The sequence below is a fragment of the Amblyraja radiata genome, chromosome 11 (assembly GCF_010909765.2).
Source record: "Amblyraja radiata isolate CabotCenter1 chromosome 11, sAmbRad1.1.pri, whole genome shotgun sequence".
NCBI classification, from domain to species: Eukaryota; Metazoa; Chordata; class Chondrichthyes; order Rajiformes; family Rajidae; genus Amblyraja; species Amblyraja radiata.
In genome coordinates this window covers 16,946,236-16,959,549 of record NC_045966.1, presented here as the reverse complement: position 1 = coordinate 16,959,549, position 13,314 = coordinate 16,946,236, and the positions used below count along the sequence as shown (strand labels likewise).

Genomic DNA, 13,314 nt, shown 5'->3' with positions numbered 1-13,314 from the left:
CTCTTTTCTAATTGACATATTTTGCCAAAGCAATAATCTGAACTGTTAATGCTTTCTCTCCTGATGCAACATTATTTGCTGAACATTTCCAGCATTTTCCATTTTGACTGAATTTGTATTGTTGATGTTCAAAACTGGTTTGCATTACAATCGTATGTGCTGGATGTTTAATGTATGAATAGACTGACAGTTAACTTTACCAAGCAGGATGGCCATGTTGAAGTTGCTCGGCTCCTTTTGGACAGTGGTGCCCAAGTAAATATGCCAGCTGATTCTTTTGAGTCGCCACTGACGCTTGCTGCTTGTGGTGGTCATGTGGAGCTAGCAGCTTTGCTCATCGAAAGAGGAGCCAACCTTGAAGAAGTAAACGATGAAGGATATACACCATTAATGGAAGCATCACGAGAAGGCCATGAGGAAATGGTAGCTTTGCTGCTTGCTCAGGGTACGAAATGTCTTACACTTATAAAAATGGCATTGTTGTACAACGAAACAATTGACTAAATATTCTACATGGATTTAACTTTCATGCAAATTTACCATTTCATTAATTTAAGAAAAAAAACAGAAATGAACCATAATTGCCCATTGTGTGCTTTTCATTCTTTATTGTTAATCCTAAATACTTGCTTGACCATCTGATGTTCCTTTATTTCAAATATTTAAAATCACATTTTTATTAGATTAGGTTTCAAGAATAAATTATTTGCTTTACCTGGCTGTGGTAGAACTTTTCACAAGTTGCTCCATTTCTAGTTCATATCTAATGTGAGAGATCGGGGTGGGGGTCGAGAAGTGATAACTCTTATGCTGTAACTGTGTTTTAGTGCTCTGCAATTTACAGTTCCATGCCTGCCTATATATTGTCATACCTGAGTTTAACAATACCGTCCTAAACTGAGGTTTATTAGTTATTTCCGAGAATGACCACATGGCTTTCTTTTGTAACCTGTACCAGTTATTTTTTTTTACTATTTTCAGTTTTCACTCTTAAGTGTTTTGCGATAATAGTGTGTCCCTCTATCTGAAGAAGCATCATAAATTGAAAGGTTGCCTGTCCTTTTTCCTGCACTGATGTTACCCTGGTCTGTTGAGTTGCTGTAGCACTTCGTTTGGAGTGCCTTGTAATTTGATAATTCCGGGATAAATATTAATTTATATTGTACACTTTCCCATCATCTGACTTTGAAAAAAGTGATAGATTAAATAATTGCAATAGTGGGCTACAATCTGCCAAATCTATTTAATAGTAAATTAATAATAATAATAATACATTATACTTATGGGCGCCTTTCAAGGACTCTCAAGGACACCTTACAAAATTTAGTAAGCAGATTACAAAACATGTAAGCGGAATGAAACAAAAAAAAAAAAATAACAACAAAATATAAAAAAAAAATAGTAAGGACATCAACAATACCCAATTCAGAGAGAGAGCAGCGGCAGCTAATCGCGCCAGCGTTCACTCTCCCTTCCGGCAGCCATCTTGGAAACGGAACAATCAAAACACATTTTAATATTGAACATCCACCATAGTGACTCCTACACACTCCTCACAGTGGTGGAAGGCAAAATAAAGTTCAAGTCCTTCCCCTAGCTCTTCCTCGGTCGTGGGCCTCGAGCCCCCGTTGACGGGACGATCTTGACTCCCGTAGCCGGCGTTCAGGCCCTCCGCGTCGAGGCGCTCCACTCCCGCATCGGGGGGATGTCAGCTCCCCCGCGCCGGGCGATCGTATCTCACGTCGGGGCTGGTCGAGCCCTCCGCGGCGTTGGAGCACCTGACTCGGCCTCACCCGAGACTGCGAGCCCTTGATGTTAAAGTCTGCGGTGGTCACGGTGGGAGCGATCCCAGGCAAGCGACCCGCTCCGACGTTAAATCCGCGCCCTGGGGTGGGGCTCACGACAGTCCGAGGAGGCTTCAGCTCCAGCGATTGTAGGCCGCAGCACCCGGAGAATGTGATCCGAAAATTGATCACATCTCCGGGAAGGTAAGAACATGAAAAAAGTTTCCCCCACTCCCCTCCCCCCACATAAAACACACCAAAGAACAATAAAACAAACTTAGAACAAACTAAAAAAATAAATAAATAGCAAAAAGAATGAAAAGACAACAGACTGCCGGTAGGGCTGCCATCTCCCCCTGTGGCCACACCCCAAAATGAAATTAATGTGTACAAAGGCAGTACAAACAGATTTATAATAATTTCTGCCTCTTAGTACTCCATCCTCTGCAAAGAATAACAAGCATGTGATAACTGCAGTATAAATTGTCTTCAAAGTTCAACATTGCAGCTAATGTTTTATTTATGAAATTTCCCCTTGCCTAATCATCATGTATGGTGTGGGGTAGGGCTCAGTTTGAACAGGTTTTACAGTAGCTATAATTTGCCATGTCTCCAACTTCAGCTATCAATCAAATCAAACCCATCTTCAGACTGGCCTGTTAATGATCATGTGTTTTTACTGTGTGCTGCAGTTTTAAGATTTTTCAAGTTACATTGTGTATAAGCTGAATATTTTTTTGTTGGAATCTGTTTTGTTTCTTTAAAATAACTATAGGTACTGCAGAGGGAAAAGCAAATCTCTTGGAGAGGGGAGAGGGAGAGGGGGGGGGGGGGGGGGGGGTGGGAGAAGAGAGATGGGAATGGGTAATGAAGGTGCACCCAATAAATAGAAACAATCCTCACATCCGCTGGAGCATGTTTTAACATTGTACTTACTTTCAGAGTTCAAATAAGTTAATGTCAGTAATTAAAACATTATAATGCTGCTAAATGCTATCGGACCTGAGGTCCTCCAGTATAAACAAAGAACTGCAGGTGCACGTTTACACAAAACGATACAGTTCTAGTACAACTCAACTGGTCAAGCAGCATCTATGAAGAACGTGGAAGGGTCGGGACCCTTCTGTTCCTCCAGTAGTTTATTTCTCGCTCAAGATTCCAGTATCTACATTCTCTTGTCACTGTAATGCTTTCATTATTTTAATTATATCAAAAACTTTACTTGCAAAGTTAATTTGCATTTGATACCTATTTAAATTCTAAAGTGTTGAAAGTTCCAAAATTATCATTAAGTTGAGGATTTGTTTTCCCTGTGTGAGCCAGGACAAGAATGAGAAACGTGTGAAATTAATCCTGGTAGGAAACAGACTTGTTACGTTTATCCATACTGAAATCCAATAAAGAGATGAAGATTTCAGTCTTCCAGTTATCCCCATGTACTCTAACCTTCCAGAGCAGCCTACCATACAGAACCTTTTCTAATGCCGTGCTTCTAATCCATGACGTTTACGGATTTGCCCTTGTCAACCTTTTTGGTTACTTCGCAATTCCCAATAATATTTGTAAGACTATCTCCCACATACAAAATTATGCTGATTATCCCTAATCAGCCTATGTCCACCCAAATGCATTGTATATCTTATCCCTCAGAATCTTCTCCAGTAACTTGCCCAGCACAGATGTTAGGCTTAATGGTTATGGTTCCCAGGCTTTTCCTTGCAGCCCTTCTTAAATAGAAGCACAACATTAGCCATCCTCCAGACTTCCGACACCTCATCTGTGCCTAATGATTAATATATCTCAGTCAGGGCTCCTGCAATTTATTCTCTAGCTCACAAGTGTCCTTGGCTATATCTGATCAGGCCCAGAAGATTTATCTTTGTGATTGCATATGATTGCATTCATTTTATGTTCTAATAAGATCTGTTACCATAGTTGTAATTTTACAGGATCCCAATGAGAACATTGTAGTGCTTCATAGTTTTCTCTTTGCCCCAGGAAAGATATACTTGGAGGAACTGAGTGAAGGTTCTCTAGACTGATGTTTATTGTGGGGATTGTGGTTACATTTGTATATTTAATTGCCTTGCCATGCAAGATGCTTAAAATGTTCTAGTTACATTTTTGATTATTTTGGGACTGAGGTGAGATGCTTCCTACTGACAGTTGTGAATCTCTGGAATTTACTATCCCAGATGCTTATTTGTTCAGAATATTGAAGTGTTTTATTACATTTTTGTTTAATTTAAAAAAAAGAGTTTGTTGAGGTAGATAACCAGTTCTGATTTCTCATTGATCAAGAACTTCATAAATAACACGTTGCTGTTGGAATTCTTTTAGGAGCCAATATAAATGCACAGACCGAAGAAACCCAGGAGACGGCACTGACACTCGCTTGCTGTGGGGGATTCTTGGAAGTTGCAGACTTCTTAATAAAGGCAGGGGCTGACATTGAATTAGGTTGCTCGACACCATTGATGGAGGCTGCTCAAGAAGGCCATCTTGAATTGGTCAAGTATTTACTTGCCGCAGGTATGTTTTGATTTTCTAATGGTTTGCTAATTTTCTAAATGCCAAATCTTAGTTCAAAATTGTTGCTATTTTGCATTGTTGTATTTTTCTAACTTTCTGAACATCATGGTGCACTTCCTTTTCTGTCTTTCACTTTAACTCCGTTCAGAAATGATAAAGCCAGGATCAAAATTGCCTATCAAATCTGAGAGCTCTATAGGTGATCACTACAGGTGATTGATGCTCACCATGGACTTGGTGGGCCGAAGGGCCTGTTTCCATGCTGTAACTCCAAACTAAATTGTTTTTCATTACATTTGAGCTGCTTCCAAAGTTGGTTTAAGAATTAGTGCTTTTAATATGTTTTTTTTTTTAAATGGAGTATTAACTAACTTTCAATTTTCTTTTGGTTGTAATTGGGAACAAAAGGTTTGTAATTGAAGCAGCATTGATTTCAATTGTTCAGGCATATGAAAATCTGTTGCTGTGGTATCTCTCCTTTAGAATTAAGGGAATTAGAATCTCCCCTTCTTCAAGCCTTGCATCTGATGTAGAAACAGTATCTTGAATTTAAAAATGTTTCATTCAAGTAATTGGGCTTTTCACTGCACCTGGGCACACGTGACAATAAACTAAACTTACATTTTTGTATCATGCAGACTTGTAATTTAAAATATTATATTTCTAAGCCAAGTAATTGTTTTCGTGGCTAAACTTTTATGCCTATATTATTTATGTATAATTTCTGCTTTTGTCAGGCGCAAACGTACACGCTACAACTGCGACAGGAGATACAGCCTTAACTTATGCATGTGAAAATGGGCATACTGATGTTGCTGATGTTCTTCTGCAAGCAGGAGCTGATTTGGTAATAATTACTATTTCCAATAACAATAGGCATGCATAAACATGGTAATTTGACTGATAGTTGAATGTATAAATTGAATCCATTTTTAGCAAACATTCAACTAATTTTTAAGTGCAATTAATGGACAAAATAAATCATTCCAAAGTTAAATTACAAGTTTATATGCAAATACAAAATATTTCTGTGAGGGCTTCACTTTTTGAAATTGCATGTACTTCAACAGAATTAGATTCAAGTTCTTAAGCCCCTTTACAAGGCTCCTAAACCCTTTGTTTTAACAGGAACATGAATCTGAAGGTGGAAGAACACCATTGATGAAAGCTGCAAGAGCTGGCCATTTGTGTACAGTGCAATTTCTCATCAGTAAAGGTGGGCCTGCTAGCATTTATCCTCTGGAATGTCCTGACTAAAACTGACTCTTTTCCAATGAATATTGGCCTGAAAATCCAATTTTTAAATCTTGTTTTAAAAGTAATGCATTTAATGAACTTTAACCTACAAGTGACAACATTTATGACTATAATTGTCAATTGTCTCTGACAACCTGGTTTAGGTTTGAGATCAAAACCGAGGCACAAAAATCGACAATTTGAGATGTAAGGAAACACTAGAAACTGCAGATGTAGAATCTGGAGCAAAAAAAGGTGCTGCTAAGGAATTACATCACTTGGATATCAGACATGAGTTTTTACTTTACCAATTCCACTAGCATAATTTAAAACCTGTTAATTTAGAAGCACACCACACATAGATTATTGATTGCATACTTTGTCAAGACTCTCACTGAATGCATTACATTCTTTAAACCTTGTTATGTTCAATCAAATTAAATCAAGCTGGCAACACTATCTACTTGTGTTGCCTCGATCAGGGCATTGGGGTATTAGCCAGGAAGTCATATTTCAGCTTTATAGGACTTTGGTTAGTTTGCATCTGCAGTATTGTATGCAGATCTAGTTACCCCATTACAGGGACAAAGTCGAGAATTTGGAAGGCGTGAGGAGGAGGGTTGCTAGAATGCTGTTTGTATTAAAGTGTACTACCTATAAGGAAAGGTTGGACAAACTATTGATTGTTTTCTCTGCAATATCGAAGGTTGAATGGAGCAGTGATAGAAGTATATAATGTTATGAGAGGCATAGATAGGGCAGGGTAGACAGTCGGAACCATCTACCCTGGGTGGAACTGTGAAAGACTAGAAGGCACAGCTGTAAGGTGAGATGGGAAAAGTTTAAAGATGTGCAGTGCAGGGTTTTTTTTTACACTGAGTGGTGGGTGGGTGCGTGAAACGTGTTTCTTGAACTATTTACAGAATTTTTAAATGAGTAATTGTACAACAACTATTTAATATTCCAATATCCAAGTATCACAAAAATCGAGTTATATCAGACGACAGATGGTAATTGATCGCATTATTGTGGACCTAAAGTTGCAAGTGGGTTAGAATAGCAATGATGAGTGAATCAAGTGGAATTTTTCTAACCCAGCAATTGATGGGCATTATGCAGGGGGCACATGTGATCAAACAACAGTTGTTCCATGATAACTTGAATTTAACTTCATCTTCTCAGGAGCAAATGTAAACAGAGCTACAGCTAACAATGATCATACAGTGGTGTCTTTGGCGTGTGCTGGAGGCCATCTTGCTGTTGTCGAACTCCTTTTGGCACATGGAGCAGACCCTACGCATCGATTAAAGGTACTGAAAATGTGCTTTAGTAGACAAGTTTTGATGACTTTGTTTAGTATGAAATTCTGCTGTATAAGATCCTTAATACAATTCCTTTAATAAGAAATTTGGTCTAAATTTGTATTCCTCAGGATGGCTCCACTATGCTCATAGAAGCTGCTAAAGGTGGGCATACAAATGTGGTATCCTACTTGCTAGACTACCCAAACAACATCTTGCCTGTACCAGGACCAGATGTGGCTCAACTCACACCACCTTCGCATGATCAGTCTCAGGTGAGGGTTCAAACTATTTTCAATGTACTGTTTCCACTGCAAAAGAAAATTTAAATTGCGATCTACATCTAAGGTGTTATTTTTCAGATTACATTTTTTTATAAACTAACTGAGCACACACCAACAAGAGTGAGGAAATACATTAGTTGGGTATTCAAGACATTTTTTATCAAACTTTGAATTTTGGCTGATTATAGCTCTTGCATGCAATTAATTTTAAATTATGTTTTTAGACTATGTTAACTATCTTTACTTTTAAACTGCTCTATTTAAAATGTTATTTAACTTGGAACAAAATTGCAATAGGTACACTGCCCTCCATAATGTTTGGCAAAGATCCATCATTTATTTATTTGCCTCTACTACGCAATTTGAGTGAATCAAGTGGACTTTTACTGTACACAAAGAAACTACTGTACACAAAGCTTTCTTTTGGCTTAATTTTTTCAGAAGTTACTTTAAACAACATCTATAGTTCAATTAATGTTTGGAGTAATCTACCACTATAAGAGTAGTTTTTGTTCTTTAAGGAGTTATGCAAATCCAGTTATCTTCAAAGTGTAAGCTTTTTGGGCTGACGTTACCTGAAATGTACCATTCTACCACCCAAGTATATTTCCCATTGTTTTTTTACGAATTATACAAGCACATTTCTTCAATTGTTGGCACCATTTCCAAAGTTTTCCTGCTGAAACGATCAGTGGCTCATGCCACTTTGTTCACCAGGTAAAAACACTATCACGGTATTCTAGACTATGTTAGAATTGATTAAGAAATCAAAAAATTGCATAGAGCAGGAAACAATTGGTGACCTCTTATTGGTGTAATTTCGTACTTTCAGCCTTGGAAGCAGTTCCCAAATTGACATGCATTTGTCATTTAACTATTTTTTTTTCTCCATAGATCAGAGATCCAGAATTTTTTCTTAAATTTGATGTTTTGTGATTCTTTGCTCCCTTCCAAAATTTATAGGCAAAACCAACTGATGTTAAAAGTACCACATTGAAGTACTGACTTGGGTGATTTTGTTCTTGTTCTCTTAATGTTAATTGCATCAAATACCACATGCCAATTTGTAGTATAAGGAGGGTTGCCAAATCATTATTCATAGTTATACAGTGAATTTAGGGTGATAAATGGTTAGATTATCGGAGTCGAGCCCTGAAGAAGTGGTAATTGACATCTCGACTTCTACAGGAATATTACATTTACACCAACCGTGTAACTCGAACAGCTATTTCTGATCCATGGATGATTTCGAGTGTCATGCAAGATGCACCAAAGAAAATGCACAAAACTGTAAAATAAGTCGGTTCTTGGGATCCTTTGGGAGTGTGTTGTGTAAAGTGCGTATGGTGCAGAATCTTGACAGAACAGACAGAAACAGCCCCTATGGCCCCAAGATGCCAAATTAACTAATTCTTGTCTGCCTGCACATTATCCATTTCCGTCCACATTTATGTGTATCTAAAAGCCCCTTAAATGCCATTGTTGTATCTGCTTCCACTACAGCCACCTATGGCAGTGCATACCTGTTTAAAAAAAAAACATAAACGTGCCACACACACTTCTTGCCTCAAAGCTATATCTTTTAGTATTTGACATTTCCATGCTGGAAATAAAATTCTGACTGTCTACCCTATTGATGCCTCTCCTCAGCCTCTGACACTCCAGAGAAACCAATCCATGTTAGTTCAACCTCTCCTTGTAGCTATAACCCTCTAATCCTGACAGCAGACTGATAGACCTTCTTTGCAAAGATCTCTCCATTATTCAATCAGATTATCCATCTCCCTCCTATAATCAGACTCTTTGCTACCTGTTATTCATCCAACAATTGTGGTATCATCAGTGAATTTAAAGATAATGTTGGAGCTGTGCATTGAGGTGTCCCTGTGCTCATGCTTATTGAGGAGGAAATGTTTTGCTAATTCATGCTGGTTTAAGTCTGCCAATGAGGAAATCGAGGATCCAAATGCATAGGGATGAAGAGACACCTAGTTCCCTGAGCTTGGTGAAGTTTAGAGGAGATGATGTTGAACAACAGCCTGACAATGGTAGATACAGCCACACACTTCATTCTGTTGCTTAATTCCACAGAGACGTAGATCAGTCTTGCTGGGGATTCTGCGTTTCTGGTCTTAGATTACAAGAATGGTATCAGGGATGCCATTGCGTGCATGGATAAGGGAAACTGAGTCCATTCACTTTGTAGCTGGGAAATATTAGGGGATATGTCATTTGTTTATTTTAAATGACCGGTTTTGGCAAATAGATACTTTCCCGTTTCGGAAGGGGCAGTAAGTAGTTCTGGTTTAAGGTAATTAACTAAGAGCAGCTGCATATTCCTTTCAGGAATGCAAAGCGAATTATACAGATGCTTTAAAAGAGGTAAACAAAGGTTACAGAAAAAGAGCAAGGTAATAAGACATATTCAGTAGCACATTCAAGGAACTGGCACAGCCACAATGGGTTTGTCAATCGATTTAGTTTGACCTGCAAAATTAAGCTTTAAAGATTGGAAACTTTTGAATAGTCTGAATTCAATTCGAAAGCAGTTGTTATTTGTGGATGTGTGTGCAAGTTTATATGATTATACCTGTCTTATTCTGTAATTGTTTTATTTTCCAGGCTCCCAGGGTACCGGTGCAAGCACTTGCCATGGTGGTTCCACCCCAGGAGCCGGACCAATCTCCAGCGAATGTTGGAAGTACTCTTTCAGTAATTAATAAAGGTGAGTTTTTGATTGTTTTCATTGGTTAAGGGAGGATATTAATGTACTTTACTGTGGATTATAAATTTATAGTTTCCTTCCCCCTTTCTAATCATTTGGAGCCAGAATCTCAAAGAAAGGAAAAGGTGGGAAATAAAATATGCAGCTAACTGATTTTAGAAGATATATGCAGATGTCAATGAAGCAAGTTTAGCTCCTGAGAAGTTTTTGCGTGATTCCATATTCTAGGATAACCGAGATTTAAATATGGTTGCGTTCATGGACCTTTGGTAAACTGGCAAATAGTTAAGTCAATTGGCAGGTTTAAATAGATTTCATGTCTTAATTCTAAATAGTCAGATGAAGGGGATGTTAGAAACAGACAACATGTTGTTTTTGAGGATAGGAAATCATGCTTCTCATTTGAGCAAGGCACGCTAATAATCAGATTTGAAATTTCATTGTAGCTAGTTCTAAGAAAAACTGAATTCTGTTTAAGAAATGCAGGACTGAGATGTAGGCTGGATTTTTAACAAAAATGCATACAGTTGTATGGAGATGACCGGCCTACACTCAGGAAGATCCATGCTTGTTTAATGCAGAGTTAGATAAAGCAATTAATGAGGAAGCCTGGCACATCATACTAGATTTAGAGGTCTGTTGGATCAAGTTGGTATTTGTTGCCAGCTGTTATGCCCAGGTCATTTTAATGGTCCTTGTGAATCTGAAAAAAACCCTATTTGGGTCAGCACAGTATGTATATTGTCCTCGTAGGAGTCCTACATAGAATAAAAGTTGAGCTAAGTAGTGGCCTGGTACCTGATACAATCCGAAAGAAGTTGGAAACTTTGGGATACATAAATTGTATTAAATGTTATCCAAGATGTGTGTGCACTGAGTCTAGTGTTCTTGTGTAGTTAGCAGATTTAGCGTTGTTTCCTTGTATGAGGTTTGAGATGTATATCCTCTGTCACCCATAACAGAAATGTTATCTTCAGGTTTTAAGTTGGTGAGATATCTCTATGTTTGAACCATTTTTGAAATAATTAGTTTGCCTTTTGTCAACGTGATCTGTAATGATGTCGTAGGAAGGAACTGCAGATGCTGGTTTACATCAAAGATAGACACAAAATGCTGGAGTAACCCAGCAGGACAGGCAGCATCTCTGGATAGAAGGAATGGGTGACATTTTGGATCGAGACCCTTCACCTGTAATGATGCTGGTAGATTTACTTGGAGATGCTGTGTGTTATGCACCAAGTTGAACATTGGGTTGACCAGTGCATGATGTTGGTGGATGTCAGTTAAGAGATTGAGATGACTGTCCCATTTGCACCTTAATATCTCAATTTAGTTAGAACTGTGATGAAAAGGAGGCAAGATAGGTTTAATCCTATATTTAATTGCACCAAAATCCAAATGCAAGAAGAGTTAATGGGTGTTTTGGGAGTGTCCAAAGATTTTCTGGCATATTTTTCTGAATATTAAAGAAATTAATATTTTCAAATGAGCGGTGCAAATATGAGTGTGGTGTGAATTTTTGACACGGGCGTACAGAGATGATTTTGGCCTACACTTGGGAGTAGAGTCATCCTAATTGTCCATTTAAGACCTAGATAAAACTGTTGGAGAATGCCTGGTATGTCATTCGGGATTTGAATATCTGCAGGATCAGGTTGGGTTCTGTATTTTACCATGTTGAATGTCGTAGCTTACAGTTAATAGCAGGATATGGTGGAAATGTAGGGAAGGGTTGCCAAGAGCCTCCATCTTTAATAATCATCTCATAGTTACCTCATCAACCAAACATTAATTGCCTTTAATGTGGCACCTTCATTTGTAGTCATTTGTGAAGCCCTTTGAAATATTTCATTACTGTGAATACACTTGACAAATTTAGGTTTCTGTTAGCAATTGTTAACATATCCTAAATTATAGATGGGCATGAAATACCTTGAGTACAAGTCCTTTAGTGATATTGTAGAGGGAAACTGTTTTTGCTGAAATGCCACATCCCAAACTGAAATGTGGTGTTCATGCCATTCATCAAACAACGATATTAGCTGATCAATTCTGTTGCTCTGGTTGCTACTTCTGAGAATTAACAATCATCTCCAATCAAGCCATCATCATGAGGGCTTGTACTTTGCTTCTCAATAGTTATCTACTGTTGGAATGACAATAAAGAAAGGTAATAATTAGGATCCTGAATGATTGTGGACGTAGGAAAAAGTCAGCCTGAGTTAGATAGATTTGTGATTGGTACTACTTGTTACCAAGCTTCCTGGCCCTGTATCAGGAATACTGAAGAAGAGCTTGCCAATTCTCAAGAATTCTGAAAAACACATTTGATGTGAGATGGAGATGCAAGGAACTGCAGATGCTATAATCTTGTGTGGAACATAAAGTGCTGGAGTAACTCAGCTGATCAGGTATCATCTCTGGAGGACATGGATAGGTGATGTTTCAATTTGGTCTTCAGGTCTCAACCTGAATCGTCACCTATTCATGTCTTCTAGAGATACTGGATGACCCACTGCGTTACTCCAGCACTTTGTGTTCTACTGACATGAGCCGACAGATTACGCCAAATGACCGGCTCACTTCTGCTTGGATGCATATTCCATTGAAAGCATGTTGGGTTCGGGCTGTGTTATGGTATCCTGACTCAGTACCTTATCGAGCTCAAGGTGATTTACCTAGTTACAAGATATTGATAGAGGTGTGCACATGGTTGCTGATAACGTTATCGATGCATCATTTGCCCCTTCCAAACGATGCAGTCCAATTCTAAGGACTGAGCATCCACACTTAAGGGTAGAGGTGAGTATCTGCTAGACTTGATTGTGTCCCAGAAAGGAAACCAATTAGGGACCCCTTTGAAAAACAAATGAGGGCTTTATTATTGGAACAAATTAAGAAAGTTTTAAAAATTGATATTGACCTTTCAAGATCTAGTGACTCAGTGGATCTAGAATTATATGGAAAATCTTCTTCCCTGAAGGACATTAATAAACCAGATGGTTTTTACGACAGTTTAGTTTCATGGCCACTGTTACTAAGGATAGAATTAATTGCTTTATTTCAACTATTTTAACTAACTGAATTTAAATTCTCTCAGTGTTGCAATGTGACTCAAATGAGTGCCTCAGGATTATTGATCCCAATCTTTGACTGCTAATCTAATTACCTGACAATAAGTTATTGTATCCCTGCCTGTTTGTCCCAAGCCGCACCCTGTGTAAATATTTGTCCAGCCAAGGATTGTGATTGATTGTGTAAAGTATCTTGATCAATGACAGGATCTTTGGCAAGTGCTACAATTTGAATGATTGATAGTCCGAAGAAGGGTCCCAGTTTGAAAAAGGGTCCCAACCTGAAATGTCACCTATCCATGTTCTGAGATGCTGCCTGACCAGCTGAGTTATTCCAGCAATTTGTCTTTTATTTTAATGCTTGGCATATGTACAGGG

The 13,314-nt window shown here is 38.3% G+C and overlaps 1 protein-coding gene across 12 annotated transcripts in view; it reads left to right on the top strand.

Annotated features, from left to right (window-relative positions):
• The window catches only part of LOC116978333 (ankyrin repeat and KH domain-containing protein 1-like), a 140,406-nt gene that overhangs the window by 89,120 nt on the left and 37,972 nt on the right, over positions 1-13,314 (top strand). For all 12 annotated transcript variants that reach the window (XM_033029428.1, XM_033029432.1, XM_033029426.1 and 9 more), the window contains 7 exons: positions 208-445; positions 4,125-4,316; positions 5,054-5,163; positions 5,445-5,532; positions 6,735-6,862; positions 6,985-7,128; positions 9,760-9,862. In XM_033029428.1, the coding sequence (XP_032885319.1) occupies positions 208-445; positions 4,125-4,316; positions 5,054-5,163; positions 5,445-5,532; positions 6,735-6,862; positions 6,985-7,128; positions 9,760-9,862 (1,003 nt within the window). The remainder of the gene's footprint in view (positions 1-207; positions 446-4,124; positions 4,317-5,053; positions 5,164-5,444; positions 5,533-6,734; positions 6,863-6,984; positions 7,129-9,759; positions 9,863-13,314) is intronic.